This window comes from Dermacentor silvarum, chromosome 7, assembly GCF_013339745.2.
Source record: "Dermacentor silvarum isolate Dsil-2018 chromosome 7, BIME_Dsil_1.4, whole genome shotgun sequence".
Taxonomy (NCBI): domain Eukaryota; kingdom Metazoa; phylum Arthropoda; class Arachnida; order Ixodida; family Ixodidae; genus Dermacentor; species Dermacentor silvarum.
In genome coordinates this window covers 177,901,783-177,926,795 of record NC_051160.1, presented here as the reverse complement: position 1 = coordinate 177,926,795, position 25,013 = coordinate 177,901,783, and the positions used below count along the sequence as shown (strand labels likewise).

General features: G+C 49.0%; 1 protein-coding gene across 1 annotated transcript in view; it reads left to right on the top strand.

The window, feature by feature from the left end:
* LOC119458724 (syntaxin-5-like) overlaps positions 1–25,013 on the top strand; it is a 55,967-nt gene that overhangs the window by 13,996 nt on the left and 16,958 nt on the right. The window contains exon 3 of the mRNA XM_049671682.1: positions 19,504–19,580. Coding sequence (XP_049527639.1) covers positions 19,504–19,580 — 77 coding nt within the window. The remainder of the gene's footprint in view (positions 1–19,503; positions 19,581–25,013) is intronic.

The window sequence follows — 25,013 nt, the reverse complement described above, 5'->3', positions numbered from 1 at the left end:
TTATGAGGCACGCCGTAGTGGGGGACTCCGGAAATTTGGACCACCTGGGGTTCTTTAACGTGCACGTAAATCTAAGTACACGGGTGTTTTTGCATTTCGCCCCCATCGAAATGCGGCTGCCGTGGCCGGGATTCGATCCCGCGACCTCGTGCTCAGCAGCCCAACACCATAGCCACTGAGCAACCACGGCGGGTGTCGAGAGCCTGGCAGGACAGGAACCCAGCATTCAGGGGCGTAGCCAGGGGGGGGGGGGGGTTGGGGGGGTTCAAACCCCCCCCGAAATTTTTCCGTAACCCCCCCCCTCCCCCGCCCACTTACCCACCCTTTGTTCTCGTCGCTTCGCGCTGACATAATTCAAGAAACCGGTGCTACAATCACAATTTCATTCCTGGGCGCTTCCGTTCGGGTTGCTAATTTACAGTGAATCATGTCTGCATATGGAAAAAAGTGACACGGTGTTTCTCAAGGCTTTGGCACTGTGAGGTTTTGGGCGAGATTGTGGCAGCCGCATTCTGAAGCAACAAATGCGCAACAAATGTAGCAACAAATGCGGCAGCCGCATTTTAGATGAAGGCGAAAATGCTCGAGGCCGGTTTACTTAGATTTAGGTGCACGTTAAAGACCCCAGATGGTCGAAATTTCCGGTATACATTTCCGCCGCTTCCCTTCAGGTGCCGGTTAGGCCGCCGCGCTCGCGCAGGATCTTAGGCTACGTTCACACTTGGTCTCGAAGCTGTTGGAAGCGGCAAAATCTTGCAAAATCCGCCCGCCTAGGCGGCAGAACAGGCAGAAAGAGAGGCGGCGAGCCAAATCGGTCTCATAGACCGATTTCTTCACCATGGCGAAGCGGAAACGTGACGGAAAGTCGTTCTGCTGACCCGGAAGCTACACTAGCATGTAAACATGGCACCAAAAGTGTGGGCTGCAATGCTGATCGACGCGATCAAGAACCACCCTTTGCTATACGACAAGAGTGGTACTAAAACGTACTGTCAGCAACACTCGCGATAGTATTCAACGTTGCGCGACCGGAGGTGCGGCAACGAAGCCTTGGCATGACCCAACTTCTCGCGCTTTTGCAAAGCCAGGTGAACCCACCACCGCCGTTTCTGAGGTGTCCGCGTCTTCCGTTTATTCATTGTCCATTTCTAGAAAACAAGTAGGCAGAAGTATAAAAGCCATTTCTTCTTCCACTTCCATGGCAGACAATAATTAGACATACTCCTCGTTGGCGCTCCATAATTCTCCTCGCACGTGCACGGTATGTTCCAGAAGTCGCGGGGTGCTTTTCTCGTCGCGACGATAGATTGGAAGCGTAGGTCACACGTATGACTCGCAGGCTTTGGCGAGCCTCAACACAAGGGCCAGCCCGGGTTTTAGCTGTGGTGTTCCCGTTGCCCCTTTGGTGTCCTGGAGGCGCCGACAATACGAAATGATGAAATGGTATTACAACTTGTAAATAAAAGCTAATAAAGAAATATTATCACGCCTAGGCACCAACCTGTGACTCAGCGGTACCGCGCCCGTGTGAGGAGAATAACGGAACGCCATCAAGGAATTTACCGAAGGTCGCAGATGACACGCGAAGTTGCGCAAAATGATCACTTTTGATGACGGGTGGGCCAATGAATGAACATACCGCTCGAAATAATGCGATAATGAGCGCCACCACGCCGACAAATGTCCGCTGACTAGATGGATGTGGACAAAAGCGGCAGCGGCGGCCGCGGCCGTAGCAAAACAAATGTGAACAACTTGGACATGCGCGGAAAAGTTTTCCGGCCGCTTTGGCCTTTCCGTCCGCTTGCCGCTTCCCAAGTGTGAACGTAGCCTTAGTCTGCGCGCGAAACGTCTCTTGTTTGCGATTGCGCCCCTACGGAAGGCTGGTAGTTACTGTTGGGTTGTTGAATCCCAAACCAGCAATTACGGAAGGCTGGTAGTTGCTGTTGTGTTGTGGAATCCCAAACCAGCAATGTGCACACGAAGGGGTTGATGCCAGCAGTGAAATTCCACCGACTCACAACAGAATGCATGGAACAGACAGCCGACAAGCATGGATTACTGCTGTGCACAGTACAGCGTAAGTAAACTCTTGTTACAAGCGCTGACAGTTCTCGTCGGAGTTCACGCGTCCTGAGAAATTGTTTATGTGCACTATGCACTGAACAAGACCGGAGTTCATTCATGCATCACTAGTACACCAATCAGTCGAGATTCGGTGAGGTACGAGGCCGCTTCCTGTTTGCACCGGTGTAAGTGAAGTAGAAATGAGTTGCACGCACTACATAAAATGTGTACACATGCCATATCTATGCCGCACCGCGTCGCGCACTACACATATATATCACAGTATCCAACCATCGTACCGTGTCGCGCAATCCACTCTCCACAGGAAGCACACGACGCGATGAGAGGCATCGTAATGCTGCTTGCGGTCCTGTTGCCGTATTTCAGTGTTGATGTGGGTTGGCTGGCGATAACGCAGAATGCGGGACACATTCTTCCCAGGAGGATGGACATCGATTGAGAGTCGGTGCGAAGAAAGAAACGTCAAGACAGGAAGATGGCGAACGACCATAGACAAGGTAGAATGGCGAGTAACCGGTCATGCGTTGAACGGCGGTATTATACGCAAAAGTCACGAATGGCAAAATTGCATCTCAGTTTCTGTGATGTGGTTCGATGTACATGGCTATCATGTCTGATAGCGTGCGATGAAATCGCTCTGTTAGGCCGTTGGTTTGTGGTTGGTAACTGGAGGTAGTCTTGTGGGTGGTTGTGGAGGCTCTGAGTACTTCGTCGACGAGTTGCGAGTGGAATGCTTTTCCATGGTCGCTCAGGATGACGCGAGGAGCACTGTGACGCAGTACTAAGGCTTGAAGTATGAATGAAGCAACTTCAGAGGCTGAGGCAGAACTCTCACAAGCTGTTTCGGCGTAGCGTGTCAAGTGGTCAACGGCTGTCACAATCAATCGTTTACCGGTGAGAGCCACAGGAAGAGGACCATACAGGTCTATGCCAACAACTTCAGAGGGTTGCGATGGACACGGAACTGGTTGCAGTTGTCCGCTTGGGGCTGATGTAGGGAGCTTTCGACGCTGACAAAGGGCGCAGGAAGCGACATACCTCGCTACACTGGCGGACAAGCCGGGCTAGTAGAAGCGACCTTTGATGCGCTCAGGTTTTCTGGAAACCAAGGTGACGAGCAGTCATGTCGTCGTGAGAAGCCTGCAGGACATCAACACGTCGAGAGCGTGGCAAAAATTAAAGAAATTCTATTATGGGGTTTTACGTGCCGAAACCACAATCAGATTATGAGGCACGCCGTAGTGGGGGACTCCGGAAATTTGGACCACCTGGGGTTCTTTAACGTGCACGTAAATCTAAGTACACGGGTGTTTTTGCATTTCGCCCCCATCGAAATGCGGCTGCCGTGGCCGGGATTCGATCCCGCGACCTCGTGCTCAGCAGCCCAACACCATAGCCACTGAGCAACCACGGCGGGTGTCGAGAGCCTGGCAGGACAGGAACCCAGCATTCAGGGGCGTAGCCAGGGGGGGGGGGGGGGGGGTTTACACGATTTTTAAAAAAAGGAGGAACGGCGTTACGCGGAGCAAACCTAGTGCGTATTGTTTCCAGTACAGTGGAGTAGCCGCCAGTAATTTTTGCGTTACTGAGATTTAATTAGGTAACTGGTCCCATGTCTTTGATATACCTGCATAGAGTCTGCATAAACTACCGATTTTTGTTATCGATCACGTCACGTAGAGGACGCTCGACCCCCCCCCCCCCCTGTCGGGCCGGTGAACCTCCCCCCCCCCTCCGAAAAAAATTTCTGGCTACGCCTCTGCCAGTATTGACCATCAGGGTGATAGACATAGCGGTACAGAACACGGTTGTCAATCTTAAATTGCGTCAGCTGTCGACGAAGGCGGGCGTTAGGCGGGCGCGAAGCTCCTTGAAGGTGGTCTATGATGCGCCGACAGTAAGTCAGCAAGTTAATGAGATTGGAATAATCTGTTGTCGTGTGGAGGCATCTCGTGGAGGCATCAGTGGCCAACGAGAAAGCATGTGAAGAGGGATCGTGTGAAAGCTTGTCCTGGAAGGTAGTTGGAGGACCGTTGCATGGTGTCGTAGGAAGCGGACAGCGAGAAAGCGCTTCTGCATCCTGGTGTTTTTACTGCACTTGTAGGTAGTGAAGCCGTATTCTTGCAGACGAAGAATTCACTGACCAAGTCGTCCAGACAAGTTCTTCAGCGTCGAAAGCCAGCATAATGCATGATGGTCTGTAACGATGGTAAAATGGCAACCGTGAAGATAAGGTCGAAACTTCTGCACAGACCAAACGATAGCTAGGCATTCCTGCTCTGTAATGGTGTAATTCTTCTCGGCGTTTGTCAGAATGCGACTTGTGTACGCGACGACCCTCTCACCTAAAGAGCCGTCTCGCTGTAGGAGAATGCCACCAATGCCGTGACCACTAGCATCCGTATGCAGGAGGGTAGGAGCAGCTTCATCAAAATGGCGAAGCACTGGTTCAGATGTGAGAGCCCACTTCAGATGGGCAAACGCTAATTCACATTCGGGAGGCCACACAAAGGGAACATTAGAACCTAGTAATTTGTGCAGAGGTGACGCTATTGAGGTGAAGTCTCGTATGAGTCGTCGAATATAGGAAGCGAGGCCTAGGAAACTACGCAAATCTTTGGTCTTTTCGGGACGAGGGAAGTGGCGAACTGGCGAAACCTTGTCAGGATTAGGACGAATGCCGTCTTTGCTCACAATGTGACCTAACACCTTGATTTTCTTGCTCGCAAAATGGCATTTCTTAGTGTTTAGCTGAAGTCCAGCGTTGGCAAGGCACGTGAGAACTTCGTCGAGACATTTCAGGTGCCGAGAGAAGTTTGACGAGAAAACAACAATATCGTCCAGATAGCACAAGCAAGTCTTCCACTTCAGGCCACAAAGAACGGTGTCAATCATGCGCTCGAACGTTGCGGGTGTATTGCAGAGGCCGAATGGCACAGCGTTAACTCGTAGAGCCCATCTGGTGTTCAAAACGCTGTTTTCTCTTTATCGTCCTCATGCATAGGTATCTGCCAGTAGCCGGAACGCAGGTCGAGACTCGTGAAGTACTCGCGACCCTGCAGAAAATCCAAGGCATCGTCTTTTCACGGCATAGAGTACACGTCCTTGTGTGTGATCTTGTTGAGTGCTCGGTAGTTGACACAAAATCGCATAGAGCCATCTTTTTTGCAAACCAAAACAACGGGGGATGACCAAGGGCCAGCAGAGGGCCGTATTATGTTCAGTTGGAGCATGTCGGTGATGTTCTCGTCAATGACTTTCCTCTCGGCTAGCGATATGCGATACGGTCGATGGCGCACGATGGATGTACCATCTGTCTCTATCCGATGCGTCGTAATCGAAGTCTTTCCCAACGAAGTGAAATGCACGTCAAACGAAGCTTCATGTTTTTGGAGCAAAGCAAGCAACTGTCGTGACTGTGAAGGTGTCAGGTCGGAACTGATGGAAGCTGCAAGAGCAGAAGGAGATGCGGCCCGTCCATTAGAAGGAACTTCAGAGGAAGCTGCTTTAAAGGAAACAACAGAGATAGACTCAGATTCAGTGGCACAAGCCACTGAATCTGAATCTTTTCGGATGTCGGGTTCGTAGCGTAGAGAAGTGCAGAGCCATTATCAAACCGAACCAGCCCTCATGCAAAGGCTATCCCTCTTGCGAGACAGCGTGCAAATGGTAGTACGAGCACGTTGCCACAGTCAATCACGTCAGACGTGATAGTAACAATTCTCTGATGGCGAGGAGGTAGGGCGGTATCTTCGGCAGCAAGTAAATGAAGTGGTGCGTCATCTGCATGAAGTGAATAGGTCGTGTTGGTCATGTGGAGGACGCGTTGCCGGCAGTAGATAGAGGCGGAGGCCCGTAGAAAGAAATACCCATCCCAATATAAGGTGCTGGGCACAAGAACTTAGCACTGCAAATTGTACGTAATGCAGAAGTCCATCGATGGAAATACGAGCAGTGCACATGGCGCTAGGTCGAATGGCGGCCCCTTGAGCAGCGAGTAGTGTAGGTCCATCATAGAGGGTCGTAACTTTCCGGAGTCGCGAACACAATTCACGGTGAATAACAAACACTAGCACCAGTGTCCACCAAAGCTTCCAATTGTACACCTTCTACTACAACCAATATCATATTGCATGGATGTTTTGGAGAAATTTCTGTCCTGTCGTTCGATGCAGCTTTTCCTCCTAAAGCTACATAATTTAGTTTTTCGGACGACGTTCGGCGAATAGAGTAGCAGGTCTAAGTGGAGACGTAGAGCGGCGAAGGGGTGACGGCGAGCGGCGTCTCGCAGGACGGTACGTCGGAGCCGTCTCAGATGCTACAGTCGGCGATGGAGAGCGGCCGCGCAGTGGAGAATTAAGGACGGCTTTGGTTATGTAGGCTCCCTAGACATTGAAAAGTAGCTTCGGGCAAAAAGTCATCCCGTTCGTATACGTCATATCCGCGACGCTTGTCTTGCTGGCGCTTGCGGCAAAGATGTGCAATGTGGCCATTATAGCTGCAGTAGTAGCAGATGGGACGAGGCGGACGCCACTGCAGATAGCTGGGTTGGGTAGGTGCGGTGGTAGTTATGGAAGCCATGTGGGCCGGCATTGGTGTCGGAGGCATCGGTGGAACGATGACTGGAGAAGCTGTGGCTACTTGTGCGTACATTGGTGGTGCCCTGGGGTTAGAGGGTCCGTGTATGCTGCACCAGCCATGGATGCCAATTCCTCCTTGACAACATCTCGCAGATTGGTATCCAAGGCATGAGGAGGCATAGGCCCTGCGATGAAGCGAAGGTACTGTAATTCTTCTCGAATTATTGCGCGGATCATTGCTCGGATCATTGCTCGTAATGTGGGGTTCGGCGGCAGTAGTGTGCGCAGTGGTGTCTGGCTGCAACCATACTGATTCGAGTTCATCAAGGCGCTGGCAAGTAGTGATGATATTAGCGACGGTAGTGGGGTTCTCGATGGCTAGCGCATTGAAAGCGATAGCTCCGATGCCTTTCAGGATGTGGTGAACCCTGTCTGATTCGGTCATGGCCGTGTTCACGCGTCGACAAAGAGCAAGCACATCCTCGATGTACGACGTATAGGATTCCTCGGGTTGTTGCTTGAGAGTGTCGAGCGTCTTTTTTGCGAGGGCGGAACGAACCGCCGGTGTGCTGAAGATTTGTCAGAGCTGCTGTTTGAAAGTGCCCCAGTCCGTGAAATCAACCTCATGGTTAAAAAACCAAGTCTTCGCTACTCCTGTGAGATAAAAGGTGACCTTGGACGGATTGTCCCAACGGTTAGCCAAACTCACTCGGTCGTAATCGTCCAGCCAATCCTCGACGTCTTGACCGCGAAGTCCAGCAAGCAGATGGGGATCATGCAGATGCCCACTGACAACCCAATACGGAGAGGCTGGGGTAGTCAAGGCCGAGGTGGTTGATGTGGAAGTGCCTCTTGGCGCGTCCTGCGACATGCTGGCGGACAGCTGGCACAATCGGCGACCTGATCGAAGCTTCAGGAGTTTGAGCGGGGAGTCGGAGGATGGAGGACGAAAAGCACACTCCACCACTTGTGATGCAGCAGTTATCACGTTTATTGCGCGTCGGAGATGCGGCAAACCGACCACGCCCAAAGGACAGCTCACACACTAGAGCCCCACAAGCGATGATGAAAAACCCCATGTGAACCTCGCGTGATGATGATCTTGTACAGATGACAATGAATAGCATAATAAATGCCCACAGTATGTCATGGGTCATGAAACAGCCGCCAATGTATTGGTGCTCTCATGGTCGTTTCGTTAACTTGGTAGGTACCAAAATAGGCATAGTATGACAACAGTGTATGATGAACATAAATGATAGGTCATGACATGAATGTCATGACGTGCGTGTCATGTAGGTCATAAAGTCAGATAAAATGACTATCACCCAGCAAAAAAACATTAAAACTCTAAAAGCACTGAAATGAAAGTGAAGGCAACACTAAAGGATGGTGCTAGAAGTTATAGTCATGAGCATGACTCAGCAAAAATGAGCTACTCAGCGAAAAAAGATAACACTCGGAAACCACTGAAACGGGTTCTCATGTGGGTTCTAAGTGAAGGAAACACTAAAGAATGGTGGTAGAAGCCATGGTGGTAGAAATGCGTGACGAACATAAGTGATAGGTCATGACATAGATGTCATGAAATGTGTGCCATGTAGGCCATGACAATGACACAGCGAAAAAGATTAACACTAAAAAAACACTGAAATAGGTTCGGACGTGGGTACTAAGTGAAGGAAACACTAAAGGATGGTGGTAAAAGTCAGTCATGAGCATGACTCAGCAAAAAATGATTACCACTAAAAACCACTGAAATGGGTTCGGACGTGGGTACTAAGTGAAGGAAACACTAAAGGATGGTGGTAGAAGCCATAGTCATGACCATAACTCAGCAAAAATGACTATGACTCAGGGAAAAAAGATTAACACTCAAAAACCAATGGAATGGGTTTGGATGTGGTACTAAGTGAAGGAAAGGCTAAGGCTCAATGGTTGAAGTCATAGTCATGAGCATGGTTAAGGCTTTCTTTCGCCTTAAGGTCTCCTAGGCGTTGCTAAAGGTGGATACACACGCGAGGGCAAAATCCCGCCTGCTCCGCGGGCCGCACAGTCATGTGATAACTTGAATCCGGCGCAGCCAAGTTAGGTTGCATTCCCACAGCTGGAGCGCCGTTTGCGGGATCCGTCTGCTTACTCTTGACTCCAATGCTTATTAGCAGCTGCGCGTTTGCATACTCGGCGTGCTCTATATTCCATAGTGCTGTGAATTGCCAACGACTTCATATGTACTCACCACTCCTCTCTGTAATGCCTTCGGGCCTTGAGAGTATGTTAATAAATAAATAAATAAATAAATAAATAAATAAATAAATAAATAAATAAATAAATAAATCCCGCAACAAGAGCCAAAAAACTGACGGTTGCCTCGTCACTTAGCGTTTTCTTGTGCACCTCACTCTTCTTGAGGTCACGCAGGCTGCGCGGTCTGAGTAAATAGAAATGCGCACGCAACCACGACTAGCCTTTCCCGCTGCCCCACAACAAAAGCACATGCGGTCACTGCCTTTCCAAAAAAATAAACACGTGGCTTCATGCTGACAAGACACCATCGTAGCCACGCCAATCCGTCCAATGTTGACAGATTTGACGCTTACTACGCTGAATTGAGGTCAGATGACCGCCAAACGAACGGATGGAAATACCTGCCAGCATTTTCAATCCGGTCTGCGAGCGGAGGAGGCCGGACTAGGCGAAGGCGGCACGTTTTGAGGACGCGCGCGTCACGTGATACGCCATCCGCTGCGAAAATTCCTCCTCCGTCAGTTCGTGTGAATGCACCTTAAAGGGACTCCTGAGGACTCATGACGTGAATGTCGTGACGCGTGTAATGTACGTCATGAAAAAGCCGCCTACATAGGTCTTGGTGCTCTCATGGTCGTTAACTTGGTAGTTGCACACTGCTTCGTATAACATCGATTCCCACGAAGCGTGGGATCTGCCGGCTTTTTTCCTTTTCGCCACAGATGCCACGACACTGCCAGAACACATCAGTCCTGTCTGCACCTTGTAAACGACAAACTTCGTCACAGCGAGTTTCCGCAGTTATCGAGCGAGATGTTTTCATGTTTACCGGAGCGTGCGTAACTCTGTGCTTGTTAATTTAGTTAGCGAGCGAATGTTTACAACTTTATATGGCTGATAAAACTATCCTGACTTCATACAGCAGTCTACTAATTTGCTATCGCAATTGTTGCTTCGCCTTTCAGGCAAACTGCGCCATTTTTTTTTTTGCGGTTTCTTGAAAAACGCAATAATGGGGTTCTACTATCAGTGTGCGTTTTCTTCTTGCCCAAATCGTCAATGATCGCCTTCTGGAAGGCGTTCAGTGGCATACGAATGTTTTCGTATGCCACTGAACGCCTCAGCACATCGAGCGCAGGGAGCGTTTTAGCCGTCATGGCTGCTGCCGTGGTCGTTGTTACTGCAACGGTCCACGTCTTCTTCCTCACTGGTCAAAGCATCAGGCTGTGATGTGCTCTGGTCTGCTCGACGGGGGGACCAATGAGAGATTGAGATTATGCATCCGCGTGACGTAGGCAGTTGCATGGTATCAATGGATCCCGCCCAGATCCTGCTATGCCGGCTTGTATGTGCCGGTCATTTCGCTGGCTCGGCCGCCACTGCTACCGCCACTGTTGCTCACACGTTCGTATGATCTGCAGCAGCGCCACGACGCGTTCAGAACAGCTAATGTTTTTCGTATTGTGAGCAATGTATCTTGGCCGGGGAATGTTACGAATTGGTATCACAGCGAAATTCGTGCCAGCCGTGATCATATCACTGGGGTTTTACTGTACGACGGTTTACATAAAACATGAAAAACTGAAAGCAACATTTTACAGAAAACTTCTAGATAGCTTGCAATATTTAGGTTATGTTAGCCATCACTTGGTGACACTGTAAACAAGAAGTCTTTATGAGGTAGACAAAACACATAAAAGGCACCTATAGCAGTGATGACGATGGCACACACCACTTAATTACTGAAACTAGCATTAGCTGAAAAATAATTATATACAAATATTCCTAAATCAGGCCTGGAAGGATGTTTCAAATAGAAAGGTCAGGTGGGAAAGAGAGAAGAAAAAAAGGCAATGAAGATGAGGTGAGGGTGCTAGGTGTTAAATGCCTTTCATTTCTGAAGTCACCATCTTTTAAGTTGGTATTACCCAGAAGACAGGCTAAACAGGCATTATACTACGGCTCATCTTGCAGCGCAATGAGAGCAAGGGCCGTATTCTGAAACGTTCGCCTAGGCAAAATTTCGCCTAGGCGAAATCAGCATGCGCGCTGATTGGCTGGTTGAGCAAATTGAATGACGTCGGGCTCAACCACCCAATCAGCTCATCCAATTTTGCTAAAACAGCCAATCGGCGCACGCCTGAAAGCGAAAAAAGAAATTTCGCCTAGGCGAACGTTTCAGAATACGGCCCCAGTGGGGTGTGCGAGGCCATTCAGTGGACCCAATGTGTAGATTGTCTCATGGTGCGTTCAGCTGAGCCACCCTGGCACCGTGCCAATGCAGCGGAAATTACGCCAAACACCGCCCGAATTTCACGTTTTGCTCCTGCCAGATGAACAAGGCGAGCCACCAAATGGGAGTTTGTGACTGTAGCGCCCTCTGTGAGATACATGCCGAATGCAAAGTTAAGCAGATGACGCTCTATTACACAGGCCACTTATCCCTTTGTCTTGCCGCGATTTGCAGATTTGAACAAGGTCAAGCATTTTATTGATGACAGATGCTTGAAATATGAAGTGATGAATAACTCGCCATTCGAATGATTTTTGGGGTACTGGGACGAGCCTGCAGACTGCGCTGGCAGCCCCTTGCTGGTACTCCGACTTAGCCTTAAGTGTTTTCGGAACTGAAAAGAAACAACGGAAACGAAAGTTACAGCATGAAACGTAGAAACTGATGCTGCTTCTTCATGTACCTCATTATCGTATGACGCTGCTACATCGGTGATGTAATGGTTCGCCTTCGACAGCTGCTCTCGTCAGAGCTCCTGATTAGCAGTGCAGATCAATGGTGTGGTCTTCGTTGACTGATGAGCTACTGGATTCTAGCAGCGAAAATAGTTTTGTGCGAGACACGCAGAGACATGGCTTACATCGTAACCGCCTGCTACAATATGGCGCCTGAACTGAACGCTTTTCGTTGTCTGCTGCCGCACGCTGCTCGACAGGATGGCACCGCGCTCCACCGTCGATGTCCACGGTGGCACGGTGGCGCGCACTCGTGTCGTGTTCGCCCCAGCCGAACGTGCGCCACCACACGCGTGGCGCCCAGACGAACGTGCGACACCGCCTGAGTGCACTTAAAACGGCACGAGTGCCGTCAGCCGAGCGTACCATGAGTCGGCCACATATCACTTCATGCCTGTGCCACTTTCCTTGAGGAGAATAAAGCAGATGATGTGGCATAGGACCAAAAACATTTATGATTCCCGTGTACAGTCATGACTAAGATTTCAAACAATTACCCGAACTTTACACAAGGATTAAAGTTGTATTTATGATCAGACAAAACTAAAGAACACGGACTACATAAAATGTGTCCTCTACATAAGCACCAAGAACTTGAATTCATGCTCGACACTGTGCACACATTGCAGCTTTGATATCGGGCACGACGATTTGCGTGACACTGACACATCTAGATGTAAATTTACTGAAGCTACACACCAAGAACTTGAATTCATGCTGGTTTGCACAAGGCTTACCCTACGAGCGACGGTCAGGAAAGGGCACGACGCTCCTCCACTCCGCAACGCACAAAGGCGCTACGGCAGGGTTCGTCGACTCTCCGACACGGCGCAGAGAAGGCTCCGGAGTCAGATTGCCAAGAAACTCGGGTTTATTCACCCAAGGTACAGCTCAGTGCTACAGTCACGGCGCTTACGGGCCAAGGCTCGCCGCAAGACCGATCGAGTACGCGCGCCCGCTGCGCTAGGGCTAACCGGGTAGCGGTCCGCCAAGCGCGATAACGAGGAGTCGCGAGAACAAAGGTCTCATGTAACCACCTCGTTGCGAGCCTGTGAGCCTCTGAGCCTCTCTCGCGGCGAGGAAGCGCTCAGCGGACGAGAGCTCGGTTGGAGAGGGTGCCCGGGGGCCGCCGCGCGGGAGGCCAATCAGGGCGCGTCCCGGTGACGTGTTCTCGCGGGGCGAGTCCAATCCCGGGGGGGAGAAGCACGGTTTGCGCGGGAAAGTAAGTCCGGCGCGCTAGCCGTGTCCGCCATGTTGCCGTTACGGCGGCGGTTCCCGGGGATCGAGCTAAGCGCCACGCGCGAGCTGGGGGACGAGGCGCGGGAAGGCACCTCGATCCCCACAATAAGCACCAAGAACTTGAATTCATGCTCGACACTGTGCACACATTGGAGCTTTGATATCGGGCACGACGATTTGCGTGACACTGACACATCTAGATGTAAATTTACTGAAGCTACACACCAAGAACTTGAATTCATGCTCGACACTGTGCACACATTGGAGCTTTGATATCGGGCACGACGATTTGCGTGACACTGACACATCTAGATGTAAATTTACCGAAGCTACACACAACAATTTGTTGTGCGCAGGCACTTTGCTCATCCCAACCATTCACTCAATAATTAAGCTAGCAAAAGAAATAAACCAATATGTGAGCTTCATCATCATCAGCCTATATTTATGTCCACTGCAAGCCTGCGATCTCCAATTATCCTTGTCTTGCGCTAGCCGATTCCAACTTGCACCTGCAAATTTTTCACCTAGTTTCTGCCGCCCTCGACTGCGCTTCCCTTCTCTTGGTATCCATTCTGTAATTCTAATGGTTGACCATCCTACGCATTACATGGCCTACCCAGCTCCATTTTTTTCTCTTAATGTCCATTAGAATATCTGCTATGCCCGTTTGCTCTCTGATCCACGCCGCTCTCTTCCTATCTCTTAACGTTAGGCCTACTATTTTTTGTTCCATCGCTCTTTGTATGGTCCCTAACTTGTTCTCGAGCTTCTTTGTTAACCTCCAAGTTTTTGCCCCATATGTTGGCACCGGTAGAATGCAATGATTGTACACTTTTCTTTTCAACGACAGTGGTAAGCTCCCAGTAAGGAAATGGCAGTTCCTGCCGTATGCACTCCAACCATGATCTGGGGACCCTGATCACGAAAAAGAAATTTACAGATCGTTTATATACTTCCTACTAATGGTGTGGAAGTTGTCCTGCCACAAGCCAGCAATGGACTATGCGTCCATTTGCATACCTGCCCTTCTTCCGGCGCTACTAAACAAAATTCTCCGTCATCTGTAAAAAAATATTTATATATATTGTTACAAATTAAGGGGGTGCTTTCAGAAAAAGAAGGGTGTGTGTGGGAAAATCACGGCCATGCACTACCCAAGTTAGTGGGAAAACGGTTTGAGACTCGGGAGAGACGGGCAGTCCCTGGAAACGGCATCAAGTACCCTAGTATTGCTAGAGTGAACCCTCATTACTGCAAGCATCACATTAACAAATATTTAAGATTAACAAACATTTCAGAAATCCCTGACATACTGCTTATGGTTCCAATGCAAAAGTATTTCAGTACTATGAACTTCAGTACACCAAACTCGTGTAATAATAATGATTGTTGTTCAGTTTTCATGTCATGTTAACAACGCCTCGATACTACAAATTGATATTCTTAAATTTGGGGATTCCTCGATTTATGTGTATCCTTCATGTGAGTGGCATTGCTGGCGTACTTGACTGTCTTTTCGGTGGCCTGTCCGTATCTCTGTTTTCACACCAGCTTGGGTAGTTCATGGTCTAATGGTTAGGGCTGCTGTGATGATGGAACTGTGTTCAAAAACAGTCGTCGGGCCAACTTGTGTCACGGCTATGTGACACTGCATATGTGCCACTCTTTAGTGAACACAACTTGGATCACTGTGTATATAAAACTATAAGTCAACCTTTTTATGTAAATTTGGCTCACTGGGTATGTGCAGCGGGGTATCGGTAAACTCGTGCGGAAACTGTGTTGGCTCCCGCACGTCTCGTGACGCCGTCACCGCGCCCCGCAGTAAGAAGAGCTTTGCTGAGTTCATCAAAATTTTCTATTTTAACATGCCGCTTTCAACAACCAAATACAGGCTAACAATGTTTTTTTAACGACGCATGTAATATTTTAATCAACTTTATCTGGTGTCACTGATTAAAAAGCCACCGGCGCATCTCTTTGCTGTTCCCCGCATATGTAGCATAACATCGCATCAACACACATTTTTTCTTTCTTGTCATTTATTTACAGAAATTTCAGGTAAGAAAGCGATTACACAAGAGGCCATATAACATGCTCGATTAAAGAAGTGCATGAAACGCATATAAGCAAGCGAAGCCATGTTCAGTTCGTTAAAGTTGTCGTGCTTACACAAACTTTCACATTTTGCGCAAGTTGTGGCTCTTTTTTTCTTGCTTGTTCTTCAGTTACCTGCAGTACTGACGCATGCGTAGGCAGATATAGTAATGCAGCAACTTGGCAAGCATCTCGTTTTTGTGCGTGCTACAAGGAAACGGGAAGTGGAAATTCTCCAGCACGGCATCAGTAGTTTTGCCTCGTGAATCCCTGTAACCTGCGTGCTTAGCAAACTTTTCCTAAGTGTATATGAAGAAGTCAAAGAGGTGGATATTTGGATGCGTGAGCCAGCCCCTGGTTTTACAATTTACAAGATTGGCTTCGGGCACATTTGCGAGACCTTTCTTTCCTTCAAGAGCATCCTTGCAAATGGAGCAGGTTGTTCCATTGCGAAGTTTTCTATACACGAACCCTATATCGTAGTAGGCAATGCAGTCAACTGCAGTTGCATCTGTGTCAGGGTCGTCGAAATTGCAAGACATCATCGCATTCCCAGCTTCCTTCATCGATGAGCCCGTCAAGCCTTTGCCTAAGTTCATGCAACTTTCCTGCGCGGCTGAACCTTTGTATATTTCTCTGATGTCAGCCAAAGTCACAATGGCTGCTTGCCAGGCTCCGTACAATTCCCAAACATTCCAACTTACCAAAGAACGTGCGTTGACAAAACACGGTGTGCAGCAACCACGTGGCACCAACACAGCAGCAACCGGCCAGTGATATCGGCGCTAGCGAAGCGAGTCAGTGGGCTTCCAGTTTTGACACGGGGAGTATGAAGAACTCCGAGCCTTCCCCTCTGCTTTGCGCCCAGCCCGTGCTGCTCTCTCACCTAAGCTACTTCTTAGTACATCGTGGTTCAACCAGACTGTTTTTCTTTTTTCTTTTTCGGAGGCGACGACGCATCAGGTTTTACGAGCCTCGGTCAGACAAGTGTTGCGTAGCAACGAATGTGCATTATTTTTTTTTCGTCCTTCATTCTGGGTGTGCCTCGTGTTTCTTTCACGCTTCTTTCTACAGCCATTACGCGTGGGTAGAAATGTAACCTCCATGCTTGCGGCGATGCCACATGGCCTGCCCTTTCTGGACAGTGTCGTTACACGCTCTTGCATTTTTGAATACTACTTGTGTTCGCATCGATCGAGACAGTTGCAGTGTCAGCGGCAAGGGATGTGAAAAAACAACCATTACGCTTTGGAGGCGACGTGGCTCTTCTTCCTTGGCGGTCGGCCTCATTTCTTTTGTTAATATGGGGTGCATCAGCGGTGTGTTGCAGCAGAATCTATGGAAAATAGCAACAGTGTGGGTCGAGAGCCAGCGGGGTCGAGAGCCAGCGCTGGCGTTTTTGTGGATGGCCCATACAGTGACAATTGATGCACTGATGGTTTGATGAGCTGAATGGTTAATTTGGGGCTTTCAGAATAACGAAAAAGTTGCCGCGATCCCCTGAAGTTCGCCATATTGAGATTTTATATACAGTGGAACCCAGATTATACGGCTTTGAGGGGACCACCCAAGACCGCCGTATAATCGAAAAACTAAGAATATAGGCAGTGACGCTCAGTCTTGCCGAAAAAACGAGTACAGACTGCCTGAATAAGCTCACGGCACGAACCTGCACTGCTCCAAGAAGGTAGATTTAAATTATAAAAAAAATTACTTTATTTATTCGATTGTGACGTGAGTTTTTTCAGGACTTTTCGTTGCTTGAACTCGATCCTCGCCTTACATTACAATAACGGCAAAATTGACCGTTCTAAAACAAATATACTAAATCCCTAGACAAGTCGATCGAAGTCACAACTTGTTTTTGGTTGAAATCGATGCTGTCTTCGCTGTGCATCTGACTGGTTATGATGCTGCAATACCCTACAGCCTTTTGCGGTTTGACTCCATTCATTCGTGACGTTATGGCGACGCAGCTCATTTGGTATGACGGCCGCTTCGAGAGACGAGCAATTTTGATGTCCGAGGAAATGGGAAAGTCCGCCGTGGCTCGGTGTCTCGATGTCAACGAGTTGTCGATTTGCGGATGGCGGGACCAGCGGCAGGCCCTCTTTAAATGCGAAGCCAGTCGGAAAGGCTCTGTGGAACCACTTGAAGGGGTCTGGTACTGACCCCAAATGAAATGGTTGTGTGGTCTTTGAAGACGTACTTGAATCTCAAACAGGCTCGACGACACTGAAGATAATTTGATTCTCGTGCGATCATTTTTGGAGATAGTTTTGGTTTTGCGAGACTCTGCTCCCGGCACCGAACCCCTCGAAGCGTACGGCCGACAGCGCTCTTGGCACTGATAGTGTGCTCAGGACAGTGCCAGAAATATTTGGGGGGGGGGGGGGGGGAAGGATTCAGTGCCGAGTCAAGCGAAATTTCACGTTTCTACGAAAGTGATCGCCCAAGAATACTGCTCAAGGAAAGCTCCGTCTCCTCTTCAGACGACAATGATGAGTCAAGAGAACTAGTTTCCCAGTTGCGATTCCCTGAATCAAGGCACCAGTTCTTTTCAGTTCATCTCGCGTTACATTCGTGGTTTTATTTCTTTTGTTTCACGAGACTGGAAAGTCGCCCCTTGCATTACAATCGTGATCGCAGTGAATACGGTATTACATGCTCGTAATCAGTCGGCTGCAGTGTGCTCACGTGCCAGCCTGCACCTGCTTAGGAATTCTTTTTTTTTTTTCTCGGACGGTACCAGAGAGGCATTGCACGATGCGGGGTGGGCGTAAAATTGCGTCGTATTGCCACGGGGATGAGAGTAGCAAAAGGGATAGGAAAATTATATTTACACGATATATACAGAGACGGCTGCAGGCAAGATGGCAGAACAGCAACACGAGCGCTGCCCAGATCGTCGTGTTCACCGTCTTTTTGGCGCATTCTTCCGTGCTCGGCATAGCGCGTAACATAGAACCCCACGCCGGGTTCTATGTCACGTAACATGTTATGTTACGTTATGTTATGTAACAGTATAATCGAGGTTTTTAATACATTACTTCTATGGGGGTTTTTCCGGGACCAGACAAATTCGTCGTAAGATATAACCGGGGGATGTATAATCTAGGTTCCACTGTAGTTATCAAATGAAATGGACGTGCCCAGTGACCCAAGTTGACGTCAAAGAGCTTCATTGAACCACGGTAAATGCCCAGTGGCACTTACCCAGGGACTGAAGTCGGGGTGAGTAGGGTTTATTGAAGAGCGCTTCATACGTAGTACAGTAACACCTCATTACTTCACATTTCACGGCACCGAAAATAAATGTCCAAATTAACCGAATGTAGAATTATCGACGGTGTCAAGAAAACAATAAACAAATGCTTACTACGTCAAGATGCTTTTATTTATTTAAGGAATGGGCCAATCCTGTTCCTATTTTGCACAAAAGCAGTGCGGAAGCTGCAGTTCTCATCTCATCACCGATTAGCACTTGCAGCGGTGAAGGCCTCTTGACTTCCTTCGCAATGAGGCCGTGGTGTATGTTTTCATCAGAGACTGGCTTTTCACTACCGCGTGCACATCCCGATTATTTTTTTTGCCAGTGAGGTAGTCGCTGTCGATCGCAATGTAGCCCGTGCTCTTCATCCTCGACAGCTTGTCGAAATGAAACTACTGTTTGCCGCATTCGCTGCGAACGAAACTGCGGTTGCTGTCAACGCCGTCACAAAAGGTGACCTTGGGGTTCTGAAGGCGTGCCGACAGACTCACCGAGTCAAAACGAAACTGCCGTTTGCTGCAACTGCGGACGAAACCGTGGCTGCTATCGACGCGATCACGGACGGAAACTGCACAGTCACGAAGGTACACAACCAAAGTGGTGCTATGTGCGGTGGTAAACACAAGATTTAAAGCTTTAAAGGCACAAGTATGCACAAAGCATTCTAGCGTTACCGTCTTTCACGTACGATTTCACCCATGACTATGGTGATGCGAATGTGCCGCTATGTTTTAATGGAAGCATCGTTTTTGTTCTTTTGTATGGCACATTTGTGGCGCTGTGGCGCTTGCTGAGCTCCGAGAGTGGTCCAATTTAACCGATATGGGGCCAAATACATTCAAATCAAAGAGAGTATCTTTGCAATAAATAATGCGTACGCCTGCCAAGACCAAAGAACGATTCTGAGTTATCCAATTTTCGAAATTAACAAGGTTTTATTGTAGAACATACCATTGGCACAAGTTAGAGTGAAACAGGTTAACTGATGAGCGGCAGTTCACGTACCTGTGACCCACGTTGGCCCAACAATTGGTTTCGAACCTCATTTCCGCTTCACAGCGGTGCAGTGCTCTAACCATAAGATGATGGACAACCCAGCGATCCAAGTTGGTGGGAAAATGGTTAGAGACACAGACAGCCGGACAGGCCCCCAAAAAGTGCGTCAAGTATTCTAATAGTGCTAATAGTGCTTAAAAAAATTGCTATGCTTGAAGGAGTGTGTGTTTACAGGCCCTGCAGCAGCATCGGATGCGCCGCCCTGGCGAGCGAGGGGCCCAGGAGTGGGGGCACTTCATGCACGCCGCCAAGTGAGTATGCAATAAGAAGCTTTGCCTGAGGTGCCAATGGCCCAGCTGCACCAGAGTGCTGCACTTGCAAAATGCTGTGGTGCCAAAAGTGCCTCCTATTGTCTATGTGCTGCTCCGAAACACGGAGCTCGACAACTGGGATTTCACTTTCGGGCCTGTCATAGTGGAATGTGGCAGCTGCGTAACACACCCGGGCATTGTTAGTTTCGTCTTTAGGATAGTGGGACATGCAGGCAGTGTGTCTGCAGGCTCAGTGACACGACTCGTAGCTCATAGGACTCCCTAAAGGCAACGTGGTAGTTGGCACAGGCAAGCATTGCTTGCACTGACGTGCCTTCCTGCCAAGAGAGTTGCAGCAGATGCTGCTAACTGCTTTCCGAGATACCAAGGAGTAGTCCGGGGCAGTAGCATAGACCGCAGCCACCTATATTTTTTCGTGCCCGCTCAGAGGTGATAGGAAAAAGCGCACCGTCCATTCTACCTAATTTATGCACTTGCCAGCAGAGTGCACTGCCTACCCATACCCAAAGTGCAGGCGGCTATGTCTTCTCAGTGCTGTCTTTTCAACAGAGACCACTCGGCACATCCTAATAGAATGCAAACGGAACCCAGTGAGAACCCTAAGTAACGTACACCTTCCAGAAGCACTTGGGTTTTAAGTCAATGGAAGCAATAACAGGTCAGCAGTAGACATAAGCAAGAGACGTTTAGAGTATTGGTGAAAAAAAAAAAGCAGGGAAGAGATCGATATGACCTTACAGGTAGTGGTACAAAATAGACTTTGAGGGGAAAAAAAAGGATTAATGAGATGTATTCAAAAATTCTAAACAAAACATACAGAGCATACCTGATTAAATCAAGCAGGATAAGTGACTATTTGTCACCACCCCATTTCTAAGGGGATGCCATTAAATCATCATCAAAGCGTGAGGTCACTTTGGCTCCACTTTGTCGAATGACGCCGAAGCGAACAGACATGCCGATTGGAAGTGCCTTTTCAGCGCAGCAGGAACAGCGTGCCAAAGGGCGAGGCTGCCGGTGATCCATCCAGCTTGGGTCCCGGGCGGCGATTTCGAACACAACTAGTGATATTGGGTTACTTGCGCCTTTGGCTAGTTGCATAGGGGATGTCAAGGACTCGCAGGCGCCGTTCCTCGAGCTAACGATAGCCCGAAAGAAGTTTGCCACATTATTGGATACTGGGGCAAGCGCTTCTTTATTTGGTGACAAGGTGTTGCATTATTTCTGTGAGAACAATATCCGCTTAAGAGATGGTGACACCACTTTCCGCCTTGCTTCCGGCAAAGCACAATCGAGCGGTGCAGCTAGGCTAGTGATCCGTTGGGTGAGACGCGTCAGGTGACAACTCCTCGTACATCTTCCCGGTCTGTCCGTGCCTGTTATTTTAGGTCGGGAATTTCTCGCCAAGTCGGGTATTTTGATAGACATCGGCAGCAGAGGTTACCGAGAGAACGGAACGGGTGCTCTGAAGTGTTTCGCAAAAGCACCCATATCAGCGGAGGCATGCCAGTCTCCAAGTGCGGCGCGAGCGGGCCACACCCAGCCACAGCCGAGCAAGCGATCAGTAATCGGTGAAGGCGATGAAAGCAACGGAGAGACGGTGGCACAACATTGTGCCGCGGTGTTGCAAGGGACAGCGCACCCACTTTTGTCAGAGGTCGACAGCCTGCCAGAGAGAGAAAGGGCACGACTGTTATCGATGTTGTACGAATATGACGCAATTTTCACGGATCGTCCGGGCTGCACTGCGCTAGTCAGGCACAGGATAGACACGAGTGACGCTGCGCCGTGGAAATGTAATGCTCGGCCGATAAGCTTGACTAAGGGGAAAGCACTTGACAACGCCTTAGACGAACTCATTGACACAGGTCAAACAGCCCATGGGGCTTCCCGGTAGTTCTAGTCCCGAAGAAGGATGATAATTATTGCCTTTGTGTAGACTACCGCAGGCTGAATGAGGTTACGAAGAAGGATGCGTACCCTCTACCCTCCATTTCATCTTTAGTATGTAACCTAGGCAGGGCGAAGTACTTTATGACGCTCGATGCTAGTCGTGGATATTTTCAGGTTGAAATGGACGAGCGTGACAGAGAGAAAACGGCTTTCACTTGTCACCGAAGGCTCTTTCAATTCCAAAGAATGTCTTTTGGCTTGGTCGGAGCTCCCGCTACTTATCAAAGGTTGATGGACCGAGTTCTAGGAGATGCGAAATGACAACATGCTCTCGCATATCTTGACGACATAGTAGTTTATTCGAAAACATTTGACGAGCACTTGCGCCACTTGAGAGATGTCCTAGACAAGCTGAGCTCCGCGGGTATGATGCTGAACCCGAGTAAAGCTCGGATGGCTGCGACCAGAATAATGCTGTTGGGTTTCACGCTGGACAACGGCCGCATTCTGTCGAGTGAGGATAAGCTCGAGGCTATACTGAGGTACCCTTTGCTGAGAGATATCAGCGAACTGAGATGCTTTCTGGGATTGGTGAGCCTTTATCGCCAATTTATGCCAGACTGCACGGCAGTGCAAGCGCCTTTAACAAAGCTCTTGAGGAAAGACGATCGTTGGACTTGGAATCAAGAGCAGAAGGTGGCACTGTGCGGCCTTACAGAGGTGCTCGCTGACACGAGTTGCAGCTGCCCGACTTGAATAGGAAGTTTGTCATTCAAACAGACACAAGCGACCTGGGTCTAGGTGCAATTTTGCTTCAGAAGCACGGTGGCATTCTCCGACTGGTAGCGTTCGCGAGCCGTTCGTTGACGCCGGCAGAAAGGAACTGCTCGGTGACAGAGAAGGAGTGTCTTGCGATAGTTCTCGCTCTTCGAAAGTTCGACTATTACGTCAATGGAGTGGCATTCACGATCGAGACTGACCACATGGCTCTCATTTGGTTGAGGCGCTTGAGCGAGCAGAGTGGCCGCCTGGCGCATTGGGCACTGCTGCTGCAGCGTTACGACTTCACCGTGCGCTACCGCAAAGGAAAAAGCAATGCTGCAGCTGACTCACTTTTGTGATCGCCAGTCCGAGGCGTGGGAGAAACCCTAGCTGGAAGCCCGACTAAGGGACGCGGAACAGGCGTCGGTCCTGGGCGAGAGCGTGAACCCCGTAGATGTTGTCGGTTCCGCAGGAGTTGTCTTCGGCAGAAATGAGCTGTTCGAGGCTCAGCAGAAAGATCTGTTTTGTCAAAAAGTGTTCGACAGGCTCCGGGAGCCGGGCTCGCGCTCTTGTTTCTTGGCCTCACAGGAGGCCAGGGCGTGGTGCAGTTCCTCGCTATGTGCCCTCGTTGGCGGTGAAAACAGTGCACCTCGCCGCGGTGTCTTTCTTGAGGCAGAATGGCTTCAGCTCCATGCCACTTGACCAAAGGGCCTGTTATTATGAGCGCCACCCTCCGCGATGCATTGAGTCGAAGTGCATACTTGCACAGGCGTTTCGGCCGGCGAGAGCCGCACACAATGAGAATGTCGCCTTCAATGCACTTTGCCTCGGCAGCCAATTCCTTTAAATCTTGGAAGCGGCTGCTGCGCAGGTACGCCGAAACGGTCGGTTGTGCCTGCCTGATCACCCTTTCGACACGCTCCTCGTTTGAGGCGTTGGGGCTCGGTGACCAAGAAAAGTTTTGTCTTCCATCGTACGTACATACTCCTGAACCAACTCGTCAGGAGCTTGTGTACGGAGCTTAAGCTCTCGCTGCATCCTGCTCTCGTTGTCAGCGGGAAGGAATTCATGCAGAAAGACCACGCAGAACTCCTCAAGGGTTGCTCCATCAAGGATGAACACTCGTCGAGCTCGATCGGTGGCGTGGTTTTCCCAAAGGATATCGGCCGACACGCCATCCCCAGAGCAGGCTTCTTGTGGGGTGCGCCTGCTGTCGTTCACAGCCACCACTTGGGGCAGCTATACATGAATTGCTTAGGCCGCTTGCCACCAGCGTCGATTTAACAGGTGCCTGCTCAGAGTGTGTGCCAGTGGGTGCCACCGAATGTACTGCAAAGGGAGGTGGGTGAGCGAAATTCGTGGCTGCTGTGTTATAATCTCCATAGGGGGCCGTGGCAGGCAATATGCAGGTTGACTGCATATTTTTAGATTTTCGAAAAGCATTTGATGCAGTATCTCATAACCTGTTACTACAAAAGCTGTCTTATCTTAACATACCAAATACCCTCCTGAAGTGGCTGGAAGCTTATCTTTTAGAAAGAAGCCAACGCGTGATTCTTGGTGGTACCAGCTCATCTGACGTTTCTGTATTATCAGGTGTGCCACAGGGGTCCGTCTTGGGGCCCCTACTTTTCATTATATTCATTAATGACCTAACTGAATGTTTGTCTTGCCGTGTTAGGTTATATGCAGATGATTGCTGTATTTACCGTGAAATTTCATCTGAAGCAGACAGCGAACAGCTACAAAGCGACCTAAACAATGTTATGGCTTGGTGTTCCACCTGGAACATGACCCTCAATCTATCCAAATGCAACCTGTTAAGATTCACAAACAAAAAACAACCCCTGACGGCAAGCTATTTCATGAACGCCACACAGCTGTCCCTTGTGAAGGAATATAAGTACCTAGGAGTTATTTTTTCCAGCACTCTAACATGGAATGCGCACGTTGATTACATTGTATCGAAGGCTAGCAACACATTAAACTTCTTGAGACGCAACTTTAAACAAGCACCGGCCTGTCTGAAGGAAACCCTGTATATGTCGAATGTACGCCCACTTTTGGAATACGCGTGTAGCACTTGGGACCCTTTTACCAAAGTTAACATCGATGCTCTGGAGCGTGTGCAATCGCGAGCAGTCCGTTTCGTCACAGGTGATTATGACTATTCTAAAAGGTCTTTTGAAATCAGAAATACTTTGGGATGGCCTCTTCTTCAAGACAGGCGCAAATATTTACGCTTGTCTTTGTTCTATAAAATATTTCATGGTTTAACGGGCATTGAAAAAGAAAACTATTTACTGGAGCCTACATATACATCTGCCCGTACTGATCACACATTAAAAGTGCGCGAGTTTGCTACCAGAATAAATCTTTTCAAGTATTCATTTTTCCCACGCACAATTCAACAATGGAACAAACTCCCGCAAGAAATTGTCTCCGCTCCCCTTTCAACATTTCCACTTGTCCTTCAAAGTTTCATTTCATCTCAGCCTGGACTCACATGAAAGTTATTGTTAACAGTTTCTTCTCCTTCAAGAGATTTGTGCTTATATTTGTGCCTGCTTCTATTTGTGCTTCTATTTGGGCTTGATTTGTGCTTGCAGGTCAATCTGTGCGATTTGTCCTAGCAATTTATTATTTTTTTTTGCCTTTGGTAATTATAAATGAAATTTCATAGTTGTTCTGTGGATAATTCCGAATGAGATGTCACCAATCTGCATTTTGCTATGTATTTGTATTTTTTGTATTTGA